The 24,373-nt window shown below is 44.6% G+C and overlaps 1 protein-coding gene across 5 annotated transcripts in view; it reads right to left on the bottom strand.

The window, feature by feature from the left end:
• Positions 1-24,373, bottom strand: part of SLC20A2 (solute carrier family 20 member 2) — a 126,392-nt gene that overhangs the window by 4,585 nt on the left and 97,434 nt on the right. For 3 of the 5 annotated variants that reach the window (XM_038747486.1, XM_038747484.1, XM_038747485.1), the window contains 5 exons: positions 16,418-16,534; positions 14,400-14,603; positions 12,265-12,859; positions 8,323-8,508; positions 7,464-7,548 (listed from right to left, as the gene is read on the bottom strand). In XM_038747486.1, the coding sequence (XP_038603414.1) occupies positions 7,464-7,548; positions 8,323-8,508; positions 12,265-12,859; positions 14,400-14,603; positions 16,418-16,534 (1,187 nt within the window). Of the gene's footprint in view, positions 1-6,969; positions 7,055-7,463; positions 7,549-8,322; positions 8,509-12,264; positions 12,860-14,399; positions 14,604-16,417; positions 16,535-24,373 lie in introns of all 5 variants that reach the window. The other 2 variants (XM_038747487.1, XM_038747488.1) reach the window with 2 other exon arrangements.

Below are 24,373 nucleotides of genomic sequence, written 5' to 3'. Positions count from 1 at the left end.
GTCTCTTCCTACTCCAGTATACCTCACTCTGCTCCCTGGATCATTTTTCTACAAAAGCGTTCAGTCCATGTTTCCTTACTCCTCAGGAACCTCTAGCGTTGCCCATCCACCTCGACGTCTAACAAATCCCTTAAGGCTTTAAAGGATTCAATCACCTTGTCTCCTCCTACCTCACCTCATTGCTTTCCTACAACTCGGCCAGCGCACTCTGCTCCTCTGGCACCAACCCACTCGCTGTACCTCGATCTTATCCACCGCTTATCAACCGCTTGCCCATGTCCTCCCTCTTCATATCCCACGGGCAATTACTCTCCCCATTTTCAAAGCCTTATGGAAGGCACATCCCCAAGAGGCTTCCCTGATTTAGCCCCCATTTCCTGCTCCCTTCTACGTTGCCCCGATTTGCTCCCCTTATTCACCTCGCCACAAGTCGCACAGCCCTTACGTACGTATCTCTAATTTATATCAGTGTCCGTCTCCGTCTCTAGCCTGTAAGCTTGCTGTGGTCAGGGAACTTGTCCACCAACTCTGTTGTACTGTAATAATAATAATAAAGATAATAATAATAATGGCATTTATTAAGCGCTTACTATGTGCAAAGCACTGTTCTCAGCGCTGTCAAGCTGTAATAATAATAATAATAATGGCGTTTATTAAGCGCTTACTATGTGCAAAGCACTGTTCTAAGCGCTGTCAAGCTGTAATAATAATAATAATAATAATAATAATAATGGCATTTATTAAGCGCTTACTATGTGCAAAGCACTGTTCTAAGCGCTGTCAAGCTGTAATAATAATAATAATAATAATAATGGCATTTATTAAGCGCTTACTATGTGCAAAGCACTGTTCTAAGCGCTGTCAAGCTGTAATAATAATAATAATAATAATAATGGCATTTATTAAGCGCTTACTATGTGCAAAGCACTGTTCTAAGCGCTGTCAAGCTGTAATAATAATAATAATAATAATAATAATAATGGCATTTATTAAGCGCTTACTATGTGCAAAGCACTGTTCTAAGCGCTGTCAAGCTGTAATAATAATAATAATAATAATAATGGCATTTATTAAGCGCTTACTATGTGCAAAGCACTGTTCTAAGCGCTGTCAAGCTGTAATAATAATAATAATAATAATAATGGCATTTATTAAGCGCTTACTATGTGCAAAGCACTGTTCTAAGCGCTGTCAAGCTGTAATAATAATAATAATAATAATGACGGCATTTATTAAGTGCTTACTATGTGCAGAGCACTGTTCTCAGCGCTGGGGAATTTACAAGGTGATCAGGTTGTCCCACGTGGGGCTCACAGTCTTCATCCCCATTTTCCAGATGAGGGAACTGAGGCCCAGAGAAGTGAAGCGACTTGCCCCAAGTCACACAGTTGCCAAGTGGTGAGGCCGGGATCTGAACCCATGACCTCTGACTCCAAAGCCCGGGCTTTTCCCCACTGAGCCACGCTGCTTCTCTTGGGAGCCGTACCCTCCCAAGCACTTGGCGTAGTGATGTGTACCCAGTCAGCACTCTGTAAATATAACCGCTTGAGTGAGAAAGAAACAAACCCGAGAAAGGAGGAGAAAAGCGAGAGAAATTCACAAGAGGAGGGGGACGAGAAAGGAGGAGGAAAAGCACGGTGGCTAGATCATCCATATACGTTGCCAATTTGTACTTCCCAAGCGCTTAGTACAGTGCTCTGCACATAGTAAGCGCTCAATAAATACGATTGATGATACGTACCCAGTCAGCACTCTGTAAATATAACCGCTTGAGTGAGAAAGAAACGAACCCGAGAAAGGAGGAGAAAAGCGAGAGAAATTCACAGGAAGAGGGGGACGAGAAAGGAGGAGGGAAAGCGCGGTGGCTAGATCATCCATATATGTTGCCAATTTGTACTTCCCAAGCGCTTAGTACAGTGCTCTGCACATAGTAAGCGCTCAATAAATACGATTGATGATACGTACCCAGTCAGCACTCTGTAAATATAACCGCTTGAGTGAGAAAGAAACGAACCCGAGAAAGGAGGAGAAAAGCGAGAGAAATTCACAGGAAGAGGGGGACGAGAAAGGAGGAGGGAAAGCGCGGTGGCTAGATCATCCATATATGTTGCCAATTTGTACTTCCCAAGCGCTTAGTACAGTGCTCTGCACATAGTAAGCGCTCAATAAATACGATTGATGATACGTACCCAGTCAGCACTCTGTAAATATAACCGCTTGAGTGAGAAAGAAACGAACCCGAGAAAGGAGGAGAAAAGCGAGAGAAATTCACAGGAAGAGGGGGACGAGAAAGGAGGAGGGAAAGCGCGGTGGCTAGATCATCCATATATGTTGCCAATTTGTACTTCCCAAGCGCTTAGTACAGTGCTCTGCACATAGTAAGCGCTCAATAAATACGATTGATGATACGTACCCAGTCAGCACTCTGTAAATATAACCGCTTGAGTGAGAAAGAAACAAACCCGAGAAAGGAGGAGAAAAGCGAGAGAAATTCACAAGAGGAGGGGGACGAGAAAGGAGGAGGGAAAGCGCGGTGGCTAGATCATCCATATACGTTGCCAATTTGTACTTCCCAAGCGCTTAGTACAGTGCTCTGCACATAGTAAGCGCTCAATAAATACGACTGATGATACGTACCCAGTCAGCACTCTGTAAATATAACCGCTTGAGTGAGAAAGAAACAAACCCGAGAAAGGAGGAGAAAAGCGAGAGAAATTCACAAGAAGAGGGGGACGAGAAAGGAGGAGGAAAAGCGCGGTGGCTAGATCATCCATATATGTTGCCAATTTGTACTTCCCAAGCGCTTAGTACAGTGCTCTGCACATAGTAAGCGCTCAATAAATACGATTGATGATACGTACCCAGTCAGCACTCTGTAAATATAACCGCTTGAGTGAGAAAGAAACAAACCCGAGAAAGGAGGAGAAAAGCGAGAGAAATTCACAGGAAGAGGGGGACGAGAAAGGAGGAGGGAAAGCGCGGTGGCTAGATCATCCATATATGTTGCCAATTTGTACTTCCCAAGCGCTTAGTACAGTGCTCTGCACATAGTAAGTGCTCAATAAATACGACTGATGATACGTACCCAGTCAGCACTCTGTAAATATAACCGCTTGAGTGAGAAAGAAACGAACCCGAGAAAGGAGGAGAAAAGCGAGAGAAATTCACAGGAAGAGGGGGACGAGAAAGGAGGAGGGAAAGCGCGGTGGCTAGATCATCCATATATGTTGCCAATTTGTACTTCCCAAGCGCTTAGTACAGTGCTCTGCACATAGTAAGTGCTCAATAAATACGATTGATGATACATACCCAGTCAGCACTCTGTAAATATAACCGCTTGAGTGAGAAAGAAACGAACCCGAGAAAGGAGGAGAAAAGCGAGAGAAATTCACAGGAAGAGGGGGACGAGAAAGGAGGAGGAAAAGCACGGTGGCCAGATCATCCATATATGTTGCCAATTTGTACTTCCCAAGCGCTTAGTACAGTGCTCTGCACATAGTAAGCGCTCAATACGATTGATGATTGATGATCATCCCACAGTTTGGCAACGACCGGTTTAATTTCGTTCGCTATCTCTTCTCCGTCGGAGCAGGGTGCGACAGAAGCAAGTGTCACTGAGCCTCTCTGCTTCATCGTTGGCGCTCACGTGGGGAAAGAGTGTCGGCCACCGTGGCCCCCGAGGAAAGTGGCCCAAGCAGGCAAGCATGAGGAGGGGCAGGGGACCGGGCTCTCCCACCATCTTCTCCCTCCCCCTACCTGCTCTCATCCCCTTTCTATCCCTGCTGACGGCAACAAGTGGTGTTCTGAAGCAGCCTAATCATCATCATCATCATCATTGGAGAAGCAGCACGGCGGCGTAATGGACGGCGAGCAGGAGCCCGGGGGTCAGAAGGACATGGGTCCTTATCCCAGCTCTGCTACTTATCTCCCTGACAGACAGGTCACTTCCAGTCACGTCGTTTGGAAGTCACTTCACATCTCTGGGCCTCAGTTACCTTATCTATAAAATGGGGATTGAGCCTGGGAGCCCCATGTGGGGCAGGGGCTGTGTCCAACCCGATTTTCTTGTAACCACCCCGGTGCTTAGTGCAGTGGCTCGCACGTAATAACTGCTTAACAGACATAATAATAATAATGATAATTATGATATTTGTTAAGCGCTTACTATGTACCAGGCACTGCACAAAGCGCTGGGATAGATACGAGATCATCAAGGTTGGCCACGGTCCCTGTCCCACCTGGGGCTCACAGTCCAAGTCACAGGGTGTAATCCCCCCCATCTTACCTCCTTCCCTTCCCCACAGCACCTGTATATACGTATATATGTTTGTACATATTTATTACTCTATTTATTTTACTTGTACATATCTATTCTATTTATTTTATTTTGTTAGTATGTTTGGTTTTGTTCTCCGTCTCCCCCTTTTAGACTGTGAGCCCACTGTTGGGTAGGGACTGTCTCTCTATGTTGCCAATTTTGTACTTCCCAAGCGCTTAGTACAGTGCTCTGCACATAGTAAGCGCTCAATAAATACGATTGATTGAATGGGGAGCCAGAAATGGTACAGCTCTTTGGGCACCAACCACTCAATGTATTCATTTCATTTGTGCTGCTCCGCACGAGAAACAGTTGCCGACCCCTGACCGAATCCAAAGACTGAGAATTTATGGAAAGTACAATATAAGTCATGTTGATGGCAATTTCTCACTTGAGATCTTTTTGGGAAGACTTTAATTCCAGTTTAGAATCTAAGAGCAAGTTGCATTTTTTTGTTGATCTTAGGCAGTATCTATTCTGGAATTTGAAGGTATCAGCAATGCTGGCATTGTTTATGACCACATCCTGTTTTAGACAACGTTAGAGATTACTTCATTAATATAGATTTTGACAAATGAAAGGTTAGGAAAGCAGTTAAACAACAAAATGGGTTATGTCTGTATGACTTTTTGATTGGATTGAAACAGTTGCAGTTTGCTTTCAATTACGGTCTGCCCATCTATAGACTTCTGGCCTCGAAGGGATGCCAGAACGGGGCCCCAAACAGCCTGAAAGACCCTCTGCCCAACAGAAAATTGCCTTATGGCAATTTATGCCTTATGGCCTTATGCCTTATGGCTTATGCCTTATGGCAAATACGATTGATTGATTGATTATGGGGGGAACGTTTGGTACGGAAACAAATCACCTTGACAGCACACGCAAAATTTATCGGCCCATTTTACCATTCAATCAGTCAATCGTATCTATTGAGCGCTTACTGTGTGCCCAGCACTGTACCAGAGCGCTTGGGAAGTACAAGCCGGACTTTGATTTACAAAAAACTGTTCCCTCCTAGCTTACCACCAGTGAAATTAATGCGGGTTTTGTTACGAGGTGGAAAGAGCCGCCAAGTCCGGGAACTCCGGAATGGGGGGTCTGACTCCGTGGAGAGATGGAGCCCTTGAAGAAGCTTGCACAGAGCCAGGGCCTACCCAGCAGCGGGAACCATTTATGCTTCTTCTTGTTTCTGATTCGATCGCCCGCTGAGCGGTCGGCGGCACCAAGCCGAAGCAAAGAAGAGAGGTAAATGTGCTTTAGTCCAATCTTCCTCCTCCCCTTGGCTGCCTAAAGCAGTAGGGCCTGACAAGGCCTGCTTCCAGATGGCAAATCCAGCCCCACTGGCTCTGCCCAACGTGTCTGCCCACGTGGCAGTCCGCCCCGGGGAGGGGCGAAGGGAGAGGGTGGGTTTAAAACCATTTTTTGCTGCTGCTGCTTCAAGTTGGACGGGGAATCAATCAAGCCCCGGGCAATGGTGCAGATCCTGTGAGAGAGGACTGCCTTTCTCCAATGCTGCTGGCCCTGTGCGGCCTAGAGGACTAGGAGTCAGGAGACCCAGTTCCATCACTTATTGGCTGTTCGAGTCAATCGTCCTGTGCCTCAGTTTTCTCACCTGTAAAATGGGGATGAAACATCTGCTCTCCCACTCTCAGCCTGTAAACCCCACTTCACTTCTCTGGGCCTCAGTTACCTCATCTGTAAAATGGGGATTAAGACTGTGAGCCCCAAGTGGGACAACCTGATCACCTTGTAGCCCCCCCACAGCGCTTAGAACAGTGCTTGGCACATAGTAAGCGCTTAATAAATACCACCATTATTATTATGAGGGACAGGGAATGGGTCTAACTCATTATCTGGTATCCACCTCAGCGTTTAACATAGTGCTTTGCACATAGTAAACATTTAATAAATTCTATCATTGTTATTATCATTCTGATCCATTTCAAATCACTCTCAAGTATCATGTGGCCTTTAGGCCATATGTATTTTCCCTTTAGCATTTGCGAGAACCCGCAGGGATAGTTTAGAAGGGCCCAGGGAAATCCAAAAGGACTATCCCAACCTGGGCAGAGATAATGAGCAGCCAATTGTTAAAAACATAAATAAACAGTAAGAATGTCATCAGCAAAGTCAACTGTACGTACAATTGTCTGCATGAACAAACCCCACTGGGGTAGGCTTAAGGTTCAAGATCAGCTTGGACGACACGGACCACATCGCTCTACTGTTTGACGACTGCATTTGTTGATGCTCAAACCACTAGCCGATTGATTCCCCACGGCTAGATCAATAAGCCATCAAAGGTAGACGAGGGCATTTCTAGGGGAATTGAGTCAAACAGGTTCTAGAGGAACTGAGTCAAACTGCAGGCAGTAACGAAAGTAAGACTTGGGAATTCCGACAAGCCTTGCTCCTACAAGCCCGCTAGCAGGGTAGAAAGGGGGATTTGTGTGCTTTGAGCATTTATAGGCTCTCTCTCACTCCCCTGCTTCGGTTTCTAAATCCATCCAACCCTGAGTGAGAAGACGATCCTCAAACACCACAACCCACCGCTACTAGAAATGTTCGGAGCATCTCATAACGAAAGGAAACTGCAAAAGCTGCTTCTCGTGATTTCTTTTGCTACGTACTTCCACGGTAAACGCCAGTACCTTGCAATGAGTGGAGCTTATTGGAATGCCCACATTTGAGGCAACTAGAACGGTTAGCGCACTCATTACTTCAATGCAAAATCCACTGTGGAAACAAACGGGGAAAAAAAAAAGGGAGAGAGAGAGAGACACGGACACTTTGAGGCACAGGTGACATGCAGGAAACCCCAGGCCATGCACGCATCCAGAAAGGGAAGGGGGAATGATGGCAGACGTCACAGCGGCTCAGCAGAAGGCAGTGCTGCCCATCAAGCTCAAGCGGCCTGGTCCGAGGAAAGCAAACCACCCGCTTCAAAGGCGCTTTGAAAACAAAGGCTAATTTTAGTCCCGCACGCCTGTCACCGCAACCTGACAGGTTTGAAGGCGATCCCTCCTGTTGAGCACAAACCACTCTGGCCTTTCCCAAATTGGATGTGCCGCTCTGAGCTCGGCAGGCAGATTCGAGACATGCGGTCCAGACTGCCTTCACTTCGGTCACTTTGGCAGAAGCATACCTTGCAATGTGTAGTACTGACAGGAAGTCCAACATTGGAAGCTATCACAACTGTGAACGCCGAAGCCAATTCAATAGTGAATCCACTGCAGGAAGCATAAGAAAACACTTCACAGTCATTCTTGGGGGGGTCAGTACTGACTGACACCACGAAGGGTGCCAAAATCTTACCAGGGTAGTCTCTGGTGCAATTGCTTACTGCTGACTGTGATAGGGTTACACTTAATAGAACAAAGAATTGCTGCACAATTTTACCAGGGTAGTCTTTGGTGCAATTGTTTACTGCTGACTGTGATAGGGTTACACTTAATAAAACAAAGAATTGCTGCATAATCTTACCAGGGTAGTCTTTGGTGCAATTGCTTACTGCTGACTGTGATAGGGTTACACTTAATAGAACAAAGAATTGCTGCATAATGGAAACAATTCGCAACAGAAATCCACATTTTATTAATTGTACTGTTAAAGGACTTTAAAAATCCTTTCTACTTTTATACGCTTAAGACTCTGAAAACATGCAAAACGGCACCAGGGGCTAGAGATCACGTATCCGGGACAGCAAAAGGACATCGTAGCAACTGTCTAGGAATCCAGTCCCTTGGAACGAGCCACTTTTCTCACTTCAATAGTCAAAATACCACCATGTCTTGTCCCTACCAGGAAATCAACAGAAGTTTCTTCAGCTCATCCAGTTTTGAACAAATCAAGGTACTACCACCCGGGGACTTAAAAGGTGGAGAGAGAGTATGACTAAAAACGACGACGAGAAAGGAGAGCGAACCCTATTTTTAAAATGAAAGCGGCGGTGGGTCACTGGGGATGACTTGATGAACAAAATCAAATGGAAACTTTGTACCTACCTAGATGGTGTGATTGGAGTGAGGTCTTTCCCCATAGTCTGGATAACTCTCCTGCCCCAGATCCAGAGACCTGTGCAGATTCCAACGCCTCCATAAAACAGCAACCACACAGGAGTGGGGGATTCCTGCAGCACACCACCCTGTTCATAAATCAGCCAGAGAGCTACCAGAGGACCAATTGCGTTACTGGAAAAAAGAAATGCGATTGTGAATTAGATGAAAAGGTGCACTAACATGAGCAACTTGGCTAGTTATGGCTTCCCCGGAGCCCATCTCACTATGGAGGGCTGTGCTTACCCAGAACATCGTGACATTTTTTAAAACATAAATAAAAAAAAATCCCAGGGTGAAGCAGGTCACCTAAGTTTGACGAAAAAGACAGGGTTTAGAAGAAAGAAGAATAACGTGAAGTGATGGGATTTTAACACTGAATGGAAAAGAGTCTGAAGAGAGTGAACTGAGAAACTACGGAGAAAACTGCGAAGGGCACCAAAATAAAATCATATGGGAATATTTTCAAATTAATCATGCCTTGCTGCTCACGCTGAATTAGACAGATGTATGCATTCTTCATGCTAGTGGCAGAAGGGCCCTGCCGGGGTGTAGTACCTAGTTACCTGTACCTGTTCTGACCAACAGCCCGCTGTTGGGTAGGGACCGTCTCTATGTGTTGCCGACTTGTACTTCCCAAGCGCTTAGTACAGTGCTCTGCACACAGTAAGCGCTCAATAAATACGATTGATTGATTTTCCCATAACCTGTCCCAAGGTGTCCCCCAAAAGTCTCCTTTCCTGGCCCTTCTGACAAAGTGGCTGCCCGTGTCTGCAGATCGAACCGTGAACAGAGGCATTTTTTGCAGGATTAGAGGCAAGGAGCCCAAATGGTGGTCTGAGGGTTCCCGGTGGAAACAGGAACCCAAAACCATTCCCAGGTAGCAGATGTTGCCCTAACTAGCTCTCTTTATTCAACCCCCATCCCAACCCCACAGCATTTATGTAATTTATTTATCTGTATTAATGTCTGTTTCCCCCTCTTGACTGTAAGCTTGTTGTAGGCAAGGAAGGTGTCTCTTATATTGCATTCTCCCAAGTGCTCAGTGCAGTGCTCTGCACACAGTAAGCGCTCGATAAATACGATTGACTGACTGGAACTGACAGGGAGTGAGGCAGGGGAAGAATTGGGGAGAGAGGATGTGGCCTCATAATTTCATTTTTCAAGTCAGTCAGCACTTACCAACCCGTATCCAACCTATAAGTGCCCAACTTGACCCACACCTTCGTATGTCGGGGCAAGTGTGGATATGCAGGTCTTGGAAAGATAGATAATGGTTAAAGCAGGGACAGCTACCCAACAATTGCACCTGACTATTTATGCTAAAAGGAGAGAGGAAATTATTGCTTTCAGGTTGAAAAATCCATCCTTCCATCCTGGTCAGCATCGCGTTACGAGCCCAGTGACTACTGGGGTTGCCACCTTTACCCAGAGCACACTGCCGAGGGCAGTGCTCAAGTAGGATTACTGATCTAAAATGATTGGAAAAATTCCGTTTCTCTATTCATCAATCGTATTTATTGAGCGCTTACTATGTGCAGAGCACTGTTCCCCAGCCACCACAGACCTTCCCTGCTTTTTCCACTGCAAAACTGGCACTACAGTGGGGGAGAAACAGTACATCTTTTATAGAAGATCTTCTTTTGTAATGCTGAAGAAAGTGCTTTTGGAGTCAAGGTCATAGAATATGGGTTTAGTTGCTCTTTACTGTGCTTTTTTCTAAGCTAAAAAAACGTTAGTTTCTTCTTTCTGGAGTCAGATTTCAAAATGAATGGAGGAGATCTGAATCAAGTTTAAATAAAAAATATGTCTTTTTTTTCCCTTGCTAATGGTTTTTATTTTCATCTTAATTGTTTCTTCTCACTGCCTGGGAAAAACCATAGGCTCTACCACTTCCTGTTGTGCGAGTTTGGGCAAGTCACTCAGCTTCTCTGAGCCGTGGCTCAGAGAAATTCAATTTCTCCCTCCTATTTACTCTGTGAACCCCATGTGGGACCTAATTATCCTGCATCTACCCCAGTGCTTGGCATATAATAAGCGCTTAACACCACAGTTATTATTAAAATGGGGATTAAATTCTACTCCTCCTTTACTTAGACCGTGAGCCCCAAGGAGGACAGGAACTGCGTCCAACCTGATTATTTTGGATCTACCCCAATATATGGTACAGCGCTTGACATACAGTAAGCAGGTAACAAGTACGAAAGCTATTATTATAGTTATTACAGCCTCTTATGTACTTTGAGGTGCACGCAGCAACTTTTAAACTCCATTTTCATTAGTGATCACAAATGTTACCGAGTTTAATCTTTCCCAAGTGCAGGGAGAGAAGGACTCCGCAGAGATGACTCTACTTGGGTTTGTGCAAGAAAAGAAGACACGTTGTATTTTAATGTTAGGATCAGTTCCCGTGACTGAATTGTCATTTAAGAGAGAGACAAATGGAAGTTTGTCAATTCAAACTAATTGGGGCCATGATCAAATTAAAAGAACAAAAAAATCAAGTTTAGATCACTGAAAATTTAGTTTGGCTCTCTGTTGAGCAAGAACCCACTTACTCTGGCTAGCTGAACCATTTTTTATTCTAACCCAACCAGGCTTGTTTTTAATAAGAGACCCAGCATGGCCTAGCTGCAAGAGCCCGGGCTTGGAAGTCAGAGGACGTGGGCTCTAATCCCAGCTCTGTCTCTTGTCTGCTGTGTGACCTTGGGCAAGTCACTTAACATCTCTGTGCCTCAGTTACCTCACCTGTAAAATGGGGAACCCGGATAGCTCAGTCAGTACGGCATCAGACTTTTAATCTGGGGGTCCAGGGTTCGAGTCCCTGTTCGGCCGGAGTGTTATTTTCTTTTAGACTGTGAACCCGTTGTTGGGTAGGGACCGTCTCTATATGTTGCCGACTTGTACTTCCCAGGCGCTTATTACAGTGCTCTGCACACAGTAAGCGCTCAATAAATACGACTGAATGAACCTGATTACCTTGTCTCTCCCCCAGCACTTAGAACACTGCTTGGCATATATATATATGTATATATGTTTGTACATATTTATTACTCTATTTATTTATTTTACTTGTACATATCTATTCTATTTATTTTATTTTGTTAGTATGTTTGGTTTTGTTCTCTGTCTCCCCCTTTTAGACTGTGAGCCCACTGTTGGGTAGGGACTGTCTCTATATGTTGCCAACTTGTACTCCCCAAGCACTTAGTGCAGTGCTCTGCACCCAGTAGGCGCTCAATAAATATGATTGATGATGATATAGTGTTTAACAAACACTATAATTATCATTATTATTATTATTATCATTAGTTGGCGGCATGACCCTCATTTCTCTGGCACTCCTCTGGAGATTATCATCATCATCATCGTCACCATCATCAATCGTATTTATTGAGCGCTTACTGTGTGCACAGCACTGTACTAAGCGCTTGGGAAGTACAAATTGGCAACATATAGAGACAGTCCCTACCCAACAGTGGGCTCACAGTCTAAAAGGGGGAGACAGAGAACAAAACCAAACATACTGACAAAATAAAATAAATAGAATAGATACGTACAAAAGCCCTGATTACAGGATAATGCCGTAGGTACTCCTCGCGCTCCATCACCTGAATCTCCAAGGCAACGAATTGGTTATTCATTCATTCAATCATATCTATTGAGCGCTTACTGTGTGCAGAGCACTTGGGAAGTACAAATCGGCAACATACAGAGATGGTCCCTACCCAACAACGGGCTCACAGTCTAGAAGTGGGGAGACGGACAAAGAGCAAAACAAACAGGTGTCAATACGATTAGAATAAATAGAATTATAGCTATATACACATAATTAATAAAATTGATATAGTAAATATGTACAAAGAAAACAAACAAACTTCTCCCACTCACCTCACGTCGTTGCCACCGTGGGCAAACGACCCGAAACAGGCCGTAAGGACTTGCAGGAAGTGAAAAAGCAGGTGGACTTGAGCTGTATCTTCCTCCTCCTTCTCCTCTTCCACCGCGGGGAGATCCTGGGGTTGGCTGGGGTCGGTCAACTCGGACGCCAGCTTCATTTCCACCCCTCCCTCTTCTGCTTCGATCTCGGCTTCCGCGACGGCATTGCAGTAGCTGGAGTAGCTGTCGTAGCGCAGTCTCTTTTTAGAGTAGGACACCGTGTCACCTACTAACTTCTCACTGTCCTCCGGCGCCGCTGCTGTGTCAGCAGCTTTGAAGGTAGAATGCACTGGCATCCCACAGATAGCGGCGGTATAGCACGTATAGCTGTTATTGCGCCGCAGCAGTTTATAATTGCTCTCTTGAGGGGGTTTCTCGTCGATTCCCCTGTCTATGTGGATTTTGTGCAGCAAGTCCTTGTAGAGCCCCGAGTCCTTGTGCACTGTGTGATACACCTGGCCGTCGCTCCTCACGTGGCCATCGAAACTGAACGCGCCGTTGGAGACCGGCGATTTCACAGTGCCGTGGGTCATGGAAAAGGCCCTGCCTGAGAAATTAAACACAAAGACACTTTCGTTTGTCGGTGCTTCCCAAAATAGGAACTGCGGACAGTCTTGGATGAATTAGCAAAGTGCGCTCATTACAAATGAGAGTGCGAAGTTGGGGAAACACTGCAGAACTGTTTTTCCTGTTGAGGGTGCTTCCCAAAATAGGAACTGTGGACAGTCTTTGATGAATTGGCAAAGTGCGCTCATTACAAATGAGAGTGCGAAGTTGGGGAAACACTACGGAACTGTTTTTCACGGTGAGGCTTAGTGAGAGCAAAGACAGCTTCACTAAAATCAGTTTTAGTCACTTTCCAGGGAATTGGTCCACCCCTCCTATCTTTATGATAGTGGTTGTTTGCCACAGAGTTCTGCTATTTTATTGTAATAATAATAATAATCATCATCAATCGTATTTATTGAGCGCTTACTATGTGCAGAGCACTGTACTAAGCGCTTGGGAAGTACAAATTGGCAACATATAGAGACAGTCCCTACCCAACAGTGGGCTCACAGTCTAAAAGGCATTTATTAAGCACTTACTATGTGCAAAGCACTGTTCTAAGCGCTGGGGAGGTTACAAGGTGATCAGGTTGTCCCACGGGGGCTCACAGTCTTAATCCCCATTTTCCAGATGAGGGAACTGAGGCCCAGAGAAGTGAAGTGCCTTGCCCGAAGTCACCCAGCTGACAATTGGCGGAGCCGGGATTTGAACCCATGACCCGACTCCAAAGCCCGGCCTCTTTCCACTTAGTCACACTGCTTCTCCTAGTGCTTTACAAGTGTACTGCTTTACAAGTCCAGTAGACACAAAAATTAAACCCAGACTGGCGCTGCATACCAATGCTCCAAAACCTTGAAACCTAAACTTAGTAAGGGCCACGTTTTGCACGTGTTAAAGACATTTCCTCTTCCTAATTAAGCATCTGACAGGCATTTCCACCAGTAACAAGAACTGAGGAAAAACACGCGACAATATCACAAGCTACTTTTGATCAAAACTTCCACTAAAAGGGGCCACTCTGATCAATCAGCGGTATTTGCTTTGGAGTCAGTGGTCATGGGTTCAAATCAATCAATCATATTTATTGAGCGCTTACTGTGTGCAGAGCGCTGTACTAAGCGCTTGGGAAGGACAAGTTGGCAACATATAGAGACAGTCCCTACCCACAGTCTAAAAGCTCAAATCCCAGCTCCACCAACTGTCAGCTGTGTGACTTCGGGCAAGTCACTTCACAGTTCCCTCATCTGTAAAATGGGGATTAAGACTGTGAGCCCCCCCCCCCGCCGGGACACCCTGATCACCTTGTAACCTCCCCGGCGCTTAGAACAGTGCTTTGCACATAGTAAGTGCTTAATAAATGCCATTATTTACTGAATGCACACTGGGTGTGCATGGTACTGAACAAAGTACTTGGGAGAGTACACTATAACGGAGTCGATAGACATGATCCCCGCCCAATGAAGCTAGACGGTGTAAACATACCCCAAAAATGTTCAGCAGACACTCAGGAGGAGAGATGAGATTCCTTGGGCTCTTACCATAAGGCACCCGGGGGTGGCTTCCATTCACTATGCCCTCCGAAACCCCCGAGTCTTCCGCGATTGAGCCGGTGAGGGGTACTGTGCTGTCGTCATTTGCTTTGGCACCTGGCAATTCTTTGAAGACTGGGCTCTCCTCTTCTTGAATCTTATCGAGGCTTTCATGGGATATTCTCGACAGGGCAGCTTCTTTCTTTAATTTGCCTGCAGGAAACAGTCTCAACCATCACCTGCTCCTTCAAAAGCTGGCGGAGCCCAGGGAATCTGGCTAGTCTAGCAGTTACTGTCCAAAGTGGGGACACAGTTTTATTTAAAATGTCTCTCTTGCTGCCTTTGGCCCTTACTTGGGAACAAAGCAAAACAAGGCCCCGTCTATGAAGCTAAATGACGAAATTAGCTCTATAAAATACACCAAAAAGTCTATTATTGAGATGGGCTTGGGTGTGTGCACGTGCGCGTGTTTCTGGATTATCCAGATAGATGGCATATCATAGAAACTGATCAACTCCCCATTTTGGGTGGCTTGAAAAGACACCACCATGGGTTCTTGGGGTGGGTGGTCTAACCATTCGGAGTTTGTAATCGGGGTTTCTGAGACTGCCAGGTGACGCTGTCTGTAACCTTACATCATCATCATCATCATCAATCATATTTATTGAGTGCTTACTGTGTGCAGAGCACTGTACTAAGCGCTTGGGAAGTACAAGCTGGATCTGGGCCCGTTGCAGCGAACCAAAGAACTAATCTAAGGGTACGGGCTAGGCTAAGGATGGTACTAATAGATGTGTTTGTGACTCCATCTGCATTACTTTGTTAGTATGTTTTGTTTTGTTCTCTGTCTCCCCACTTCTAGACTGTGAGCCCACTGTTGGGTAGGGACTGTCTCTAGATGTTGCCAATTTGTACTTCCCAAGTGCTTAGTACAGTGCTCTGCACACAGTAAGCGCTCAATAAATATGATTGATGATGATGATGATGAAGCTGCACCTTCCTGCCTTACAGATTGGGAGAGTTTGGACTCCCGCTTAAGTTTCTGCTAGACTCGAGGACTGTTCTTGGATCCTTCCTGGGAGACGCTAGCCCAGAAATTCCCCGAGAGGGTGGGAAAAGGGGAGCCGAACTGTCCTAGCTACCTGGAGTTTCCCTGCACCTCCCCAGAAGGTATCCAGCTTGATCCCCTGAGGTCTATCTACGGTATTCCTGGCAGCAAGTGATAACTAATAACGGTACTGGCATGCAGTCAGACTGTGGGGTTTCGACATGCCAACCAGTCGGTTTACTTTTAGACTGTGAGCCCACTGTTGGGTAGGGACTGTCTCTATATGTTGCCAACTTGTACTTCCCAAGCGCTTCGTACAGTGCTCTGCACACAGTAAGCGCTCAATAAATACGATTGATTGATCGATTTACTGGCACTGTTGGCAGATCTGGGCAAGTTCAGTTGGGCCAGCTTGCCATGACTACTGCATCAGCTTGAATCTGCAGAGACATGTGTCTACCATGGCAGGGAGGATGTTGTGAGAAGACGAAAAGCACAGTCTGATAGCCTCCTTCACTCCCAATTGTCTTTCCTTCACCTCTATCTACTTCCTGTACTTTGGGTGTAAATATTCCTTATTCAAGGCTAGGTACTATTTTTGAATTTGATTTGGCTTATCAATAAGCTGACGAAACAACGATCCGGACTTCAAGTGGATTTCGGGAATGGTGGACAACGACCATTTACCATGGTCAAAGTGGGAAAATTCATTTCTGAGATGAGGAAGGGAGGTGAGCTGCCTCCTTCGCTCTCTATAGCACAAAATTGTTCATCCCCCACGGTGATGGGGGAGGAAGAGGGAGGAAGCAAAGCAATTCCAAGGAGGCAGGGGAAATTATGGAACAAAAAAGGGAGCTAGGGAAGGACTGAGGGTGGGCGGGGCAGGGCTTCAGACATAAGGAAGTTATTTAAAGCTTGAATCCAAAGGGTCCCGGAAGTAGATGAATATTAGAAATCAAAAGAACATCTATGTCCTTACCTGCTATTTTCCTCTTCATCCAAGGGCATACAACCAACCACACAAATATAGCAAATAAAACAGCCACGCCCAGGGATATTAGAGCTATTGCCCACATAGGAAGAACCAGACCCAGCACTGAAACAGACAAAAATGACATCATTGTTTTACGTTTTCACATAGGTCAGATTTCATAACAATACATTTTTTTTTAGCATTTATTAAGCGCCTACTATGTGCAAAGCACTGTTCTAAGCACTGGGGGGTTACAAGGTGATCAGGTTGTCCCACGGGGGGCTCACAGTCTTCATCCCCATTTTACAGATGAGGGAACTGGGGCCCAGAGAAGTGAAGTGACTTGCCCAAAGTCACACAGCGGACAGTTGGTGGAGCCGGGATTTGAACCCATGACCTCTGACTCCAAAGCCCGGGCTCTTTCCACTGAGCCACGCTGCTTCTCTACCAACAATACATGCTTCTCTACCAATCAATACATTCTGATTGTGAAGTTTGGAATGCCTCAACTGGGTTGTGATTTTAAAAAGCTTTTCAATTGAAAAGCTACTTTTTTTGCATGGTAGTCAACACTTTGTGGCTCAGTGGAAAGAGCCCGGGTTTTGGAGTCAGAGGTCGTGGGTTCAAATCCCGGCTCCGCCACTTGTCAGCTGTGTAACTTTGGACAAGTCACTTAACTTCTCTGGGCCTCAGTTCCCTCATCTGTAAAATGGGGATGAAGACTGTGAGCCCCACTTGGGACAACCTGATTACCTTGTATCTACCCCAGCATTTAGAACAGTGCTTGGCACATAGTAAGCGCTTAACAAATACCAACATTATTCTTTTTTAGAGAAGCAGCATGGCTCAGTGGAAAGAGCACGGGCTTTGGACTCAGAGGTCATGGGTTCAAATCTCGATTCTGCCAATTGTCAGCTGTGTGACTTTGGGCAAGTCACAACTTCTCTGTGCCTCAGTTCCCTCATCATTTTACAGATGAGATGGGGATTAAGACTGTGAGCCCCATATGAGACAACCTGATCACTTTGTATCCCCCCAGCATTTAGAACAGTGCTTTGCACATAGTAAGTCTTAATACCATCACTATTATTATTATTTTTTGAGTAAGAGTATTGCTCATTGAAGGCATAAGTAACCCTCTTAATTTAACTTGGATTATTCACAAATAGACAACAAAACCAGAGTACTACAAATTCTGATATTAATCTAACACCATATTCAAATAGGAATGTTATCATTTACATATGCTCAGAATACCAGATTCATGATTGCCCAGAAGATAAATCAAGCAATTGTTTTCCTGCAGTCAACTAAATTGAAGTCTGGAATTCTGCTCATCTTTAAATTACTGCTGCTTCTTTTCGTTTTTAATAAGAAGTAGTCGATCTAACCACTTATACAGAATTTCATTCTTAAACTGCCTTTGAAATAGAAGGCTTTTTAAGTCTAAGGACTTCAAATTCCCACTCCCCTTCTAGAGTATTAGCTGTTTATGGAATTAGAACACAGCAAAACTGTTTTCAATTTGATATGAAAATGCTACTTTCAGGTAATCAGTATTGTGTATATGTGTATACACGTGTGTGTGTGTGTACGTGTGTGTGTACACATGTGTGTGTGTACTGGGGAAAATGTTCAATTTAGGTAAAAATTAAAATAGGCAACATATTGGAATTTGGTCTTAAGGCTTTAAAGACTTTAAAAGACTTTAAAGACTTTAAGGCTTTAAAGACTTTAAAAAAATTACAGTTCTACTGTTTGAGCTCTTTACATGAAATGCTATTATAATGGTAACTGTTACTGGATAGATTTTAAAACCAAAGCTTGGTTTCAGTGCTAGCAGTGCTGGCAATCTTCTAGAAATAAGAGAAAAAAAAATGCAGGCAGTCATCTACTTACTCACTTTATGCACATTATCAAAATGACTTACAAAATTCACTTGGGCTGCAACCGTGAAGTGTCTTTTTATCAGCGATATATCTCTTTAAATAAAGGAATTGGCAATCAACTAATAAACGTACCTTCGAAAATTAAAATAACTCAGACTGGAATTTCAAGACTGTCATTAGTGTTTTCCTTTATGATTTTCCAATTTAACTTTTTGCCTTCTTTTTCTAAATGGCACTAAAGTGCTTCCTAAATGCTCACCTCCTCCAGGAGGTCTTCCAGACTAAGCCCCCCTTTTCCTCAGCTCCCCCCCCATTGCCTCAACTCGCTCCCTTTGCTCTATTCCCCCTCCCCCCCCCCAACACTTGTGTGCATATGTACATATCTATAATTCTATTTATTTACATTAATGACTGTTTACTTGTTTTGATGTATATATATACATATACACCAGTGATTCAACTGGGCCAGGAGGCCTACCAGAGAACTATGAAGTGTGCTCCCTTATATTCTACTTCTGAGAAATGACTGAAACAAGGAGGGGGAAGTGACAAGAAATAGTTAATAAATAATAAATAGTTCCATTTATTTATATTGATGCTATCGATGCCAGTTTACTTGTTTTGATATCTGTCTCCCCTCTTCTAGACTCTGAGCCTATTGTGGGGAGGAAATGTCTCTGCTGCTGAACTGTACTTTCCAAGTGCTTAGTACGGTGCTCTGCACATAGTAAGCGCTCAATAAATGTGATCGAATATATACGATTGAATGAATGAATAAATGAATGCGAGGCACTATTCTAAGTACTGGGGTAGGACACAGTCTTCTTGTGCCTTACTAGGCCCAAGAGGATGCTCCGATGTTCAAATAAAGATCACCAGACAGTCTCCCCAAATCAAACATCTCCTCACTCTGTGGTCCTCTGGCCCCACGTGCCTAGTTTCAAACTGAATTATTTTCAAAGAGTTGCCACTTCCGAAGGACTGAAAGATGAAACATCTTACTCAGTTTCTCTCCTAAAACAACTGCTCCGAACTCCTCGGCAAGGAGAAGCCAATGTAAGCTGAGCAGGCTTCCAGATTTGCTGGAGGGTTGGCTGAACTTCCGAAGACAAGTACCAGTGATCGCACAAATTTAAAATGTGAAGTCCCATTAAGTGTAGCACGATTAAATAGGAATTGAAGGAGTCACCTGCTACCCGACCCACCTTCTCTCCCAACCACTTGGCACAGTGCTCTGTACACAGTAGGTGCTCAAATATGATTGTCTGACCCCCTTCTCCAATTTACTGCCAGTTCAATCCAGCATGGGATGCGGGTGTGATGTGAGGAAGGGAGGCTGAGTCAAGTAGGAGCCATTCAGCAGGTTCAGGGAAAAATCTCATCCCTGCTCAGCTGGTTGGCAGCCCAGAGATCTGCCCAGCTCCCTACCCCACCCCCCTCCCGCTATGGTATTCAACTGGGCCAGGAGTCCTACCAGGGAACTATGAAGTGTGCTCCCCTGTATTCTCCTTCTGAGAAATGACTGAAACGAGGAGGGGAAAGTGACAAGAAATACAAGGGAAAGAAGAGTCCCAGAAAAATGAGCATAGAGAAGGTGAGGGGGAGAACTCATTCACTCACATGGATTCAACTAGCACCTCTATGCAGAGGATACCCAAATCTACATCTCCAGCCCTGATCTCTCTCCCTTTCTGCAGTCTCACGTTTCCTCCGGCCTTCAAGACATCTCTATTTGGATGTCCTCCCATCACCTCAAACAGTGCTAAAGCAGAACTTATCTTCCCACCCAAACCCAGTCCTCCCCCTTACTTTCCCATCGCTGTAGACGGCACCGCCATCCCTCCTGTCTCACGAGCCCCCAAATTTGGTGTTTTCCTTGACTCCACTCTCTCATTAAACCCACATATTCAATCCATCACTATATCCTGTTGGTTCCACCTTCACATCACCTTCCTTCCTTTCCATGCAAACTGCTACCACGTTAATCCAAGCACTTATCCTTATCTCACCTTGACTGCTGTATCAGCCTCCTTGCTGACCTCCCTGCCTTCTGTCTCTCCCCACTTCGGGCCATACTTCTCTCTGCTGCTTGGATCGTTCTCCTACAGAAGCATTCAGACCATGTTTCCCTACTCTTCAAGAAACTCCAGTGGCTGCCCATCCACCTTCACATCAAACAAAAACTCCTCACCATTGGCTTTAAAGCACTCAATCACCTAGTCCCCCTCCTACCTCATCTCGCTACCCTCCTACAATCCCTGACTTGCTTCCTTTGTTCATCCCCCCTCCCAGCCCCACAGCATATCTGTAATTTATTTATTTATATTAATGCTTATCTCCCCCTCTAGACTGTAAGCTCATTGTGGGCAGGGAATGTGTCTGTTTATTGTTATATTGTACTATCCCAAGTGCTTAGTACAGTGCTTTGCATACAGTAAGCGCTCAATAAATTTGAATGAGTGAATGAAGGGTGAAGTGATCCGGTGAGATGAAGATGAGGAGAGAGGAGGAAGAGCTACAATAGAGACTGTTCCTATCAATTAGGCAACTACCTAACTCGAAACAGGATGAAAGAATAAGCACTTTGAAATGTCAGCATTCAGCAAAGCGGATAAAGTTGGTCTCCCTTTCTTTCCACATCGTATCAAATATAATACAGACACCGAAATCCGATATTGTGGATGTAAAATCATTTAGCAAAACCGTAAAACATCTGAACATACAATCAGAACACTTGTGCAAAACCTTAAAGCTTTTATAAAAGGCCAAATTACCCAGAGGCAAATATGTATCAGAAATGCTCTCCATGGGAGCCGCTTTCTTCTGAGAAACTCAAATTACATTTCAAATAACCACACCTCCACACCCAAGAAGTTCCAGGAGCATCATTATGTTTCAGGGCTAGGCAAAGTGGAGCAGAGCCTTAGCTGTCCCAAGTCTCCCAGCCTCGTCCCAAGGCTCCCAGGATCCAGGACTTCAGTTCTATTTTTAGCCACTAAATCTCACTTCGACTCAAATTCATTAAATTTTCTTGAATAACAGAGATAGAGTGAATGGTGATTTAGTACTAATTTCAACAAGCTTTATAATTCACATTCCAGGACAAAGTGAGACGTATAGTAGCCCAGTGGGAAGAGCGTGAGCCTGGGAATCAGAGGATCTGGCGGCTAATCTCAGCTCTGCCACGTATCTGCTGTGTGACCTTGGGCCAGTCACTTCACTTCTCTGTGTGTCAGTCACCTCAAACAGGGATTGTGACTGTGATCCCTATGTGGGACACGGACCGTGCCCAACCTGATTAGTTTGCATCTACTCCAGCACTTAGAATACTGCCTGGCACATAGTAAGCGCTCCATTCAATTCTATTTATTGAGCGCTTACTGGGAGCAGAGCACTGTACTGAGTGCTTGGGTGGGAACAACACAATCAGCAGACACATTCCCAGTCGCCAACGAGCTTACAGTCTAGAGACGAGCTTCCATTCTAGTTAACAAATACCATAAAACAAAAAAGGTGTTTGAGAAAAGAAAGGGGAGGGGAAAAGAGCTGCTTTTTTTCTGTTTGAAGACACTACTACTGGCAGGGAGACTTCATTTATGAGTTTGAGTGCTGTTGTACTCTTGTAGTGTGCCCATGAAAGTGCAGTACATCATCTTCTCTTGTCACTACACAGTTACTAAGGATGTTGCTGAATGCCACTGCTGGTCATGCCCTCAGCCTAAATCTGCATAGGATTTAGTTTAAGGTAGGGAGGAGTAGAGGAGAAAGATAAATCTTACCACTAATAGGATGTGTGTTTGAATTGTTGCCATAATGGCACTGAGTTATCCACACTCTCTCATAAGATACCCCTGCGCCCTGCTTTAGAGTGATTTTTGCCTTTACATGTCCAGATTTGGAAATTACAACAAATACAATAGTCCTCTAGACTGTAAGCTCCTTCTTGGGCTACCAACTCTGTTGTATTGTACTCTTCCAAGTGCTTACAACAGGGGTCTGCACGCAGTAAGTACTCGATAAAGACCACCGGCTGATTGATAACATTGTTACAGTGAGACACCTGCAAATCCTTATCTAGGGAGTGTTGGCATACTTTCCAAGATCCCTGGGGGAGATAGGGGAGCCAATTCCACGGTGGGGGGACTGAAGGTCAGTTAACGCCATTAAAAACGCTGGTTTTTCTGAAATTTAATTCCTTTTTTGTCCATAAGCCTCTCAGTGCCTTCACTAGCCAAGCGCCTCAAAAATACTGATCAAGCAATAATCCTTTCTGGCCAGATGTAGCCACGGACAACAATACTGTCTGCTCCTACAGTGGGTTCAGTTCAAACTGTGTACTGTGTTTGAAAAAGTATCTTTAAAAATGACCCCTGAGATTTGATTCTTCTCTTGCCAAAACACTATGGTTGGTAAAAACAGACTTAGCACTTGGTATTAGTCAGATCTCTTAAAGGAAACATTATCTAAGACCTTGGGGGAAAAAAAAAAAACAGGAACACGGAATACACTGTGCAGGAGACAAAAGTCCTGAAAGGTGTATAACCAGGGGAGATGGAATTTGGCAGTCCATCTGGCTTCTCCGAGAAATATATAATGGATTCCAGTACTTACTACTTTAGACACTGAACGAGAAACAGAGCACTTGCACTGAAAAGAACTTTTCATTAACAATAGACTGAAAACTTTTAACCAACTAAGGAAAGCAATTTAGGCCCCCGAAGTTATTTTTAGTGAACACACATCTTCTTTTAGGGCAAAATGCAGAAGTAATATGTCTAAAAGCACTAACTTAGATGAATACTTTATTAGAGGAAGGTCAGGTCCAGTGAAAAAGTAAACTAAATCACTCTAAAACCCTATGACCATAAACACATTAACCTCCGTTAACTTCAAGATATTTTTAAACGGAAAAACCTGGGAAATTAAAACGACCTCGTGCAATGACCTCACAGGCCTCATTTAATTCACCCCTAGGAGCAAAAAATGCTCCTTATCAGTAGTTCTCAAAATGGGAAGCAGTGTGGCCTAGTGGAAAGAGAATGGTTCTGGGAGTCGGAGGAACTGGGTCCTAATCCCAGCTCTGCAACTTTTCTGCCGTGTGATCCCGGGCGAGTCACGTAGCTTCTTTGTGCATCGGTATCCTCACCTGTAAAATGGGGACTGAATACCTGTTCCCCCTCTTACTTAGACTTGGAGCTCCCCGTGGGGCAGGGACTACGTCTAATCTGATTATCCTCTACTTACCTTAGCAATTAGTACAGTGCTTGGCACATAATAAGCGTTTAACAAACGTCACAATTTATTTTTATTACTATTGTGGATTAGGTTTCTTTTAAAAAAACTTTTTGGATAGTTCTCTAAGGTGTGAGCCCACTGTTGGGTAGGGACCGTCTCTATATGTTGCCAACTTGTACTTCCCAAGCGCTTAGTATAGTGCTCTGCATACAGTATGCGCTCAATAAATACGATTGATTGATTGATTGATTAAAAAACAAAATACCCTTCATCAAGCGTCAGAAATACCCCATAGTAACTGGGAAGATTTTTCAAAACCCTGGGTGAGTCCATGTCCCTCATTCTTTGACCCTAGAAAGGAATCAGCATGGTATAGTGGATAGAGCGGGGGCCTGGGAGTAAGAAGGGCATGGGCTCTAATCCCAGCTCTGTGACTTGTCTGCTGTGTGGCCTTGGGCAAGGCGCTTCACTTCTCTGAGCCTCAGTTACCTCATCTGTAAAACGGGGATTAAGACTGTGATCCCCATGTAGGCCAGGGACTGTGTCCAACCTGATTTTCTTGGATCCACCCCAGCGCTTAGTACAGTGCCTGGCATACAGTAAGCTCTTAAAAAATATCACAATTATTATCATTATCATTAGCGGCATGGCTGTCTCCGACCCCAGAATCAGATCTAAGAATCCCTTCCTCTCCTTGCAGCCGTGATCACAGAGCCGGAACAGACTATTTTTAGCCTTTAGTCCCAAGAAAAGTTTAAGAAAACGAGTTTAAAGAGGCAATGGAGGGGATGTCTGGGTCCTTAGGGAGGCATGAATCGTAAATAAAATAGTGTCAAAT

The sequence above is a fragment of the Tachyglossus aculeatus genome, chromosome 5 (genome assembly GCF_015852505.1).
Source record: "Tachyglossus aculeatus isolate mTacAcu1 chromosome 5, mTacAcu1.pri, whole genome shotgun sequence".
Taxonomy (NCBI): domain Eukaryota; kingdom Metazoa; phylum Chordata; class Mammalia; order Monotremata; family Tachyglossidae; genus Tachyglossus; species Tachyglossus aculeatus.
The sequence above is the reverse complement of the archived record's forward strand: the minus strand, read 5'-3'. Positions and strand labels throughout refer to the sequence as shown.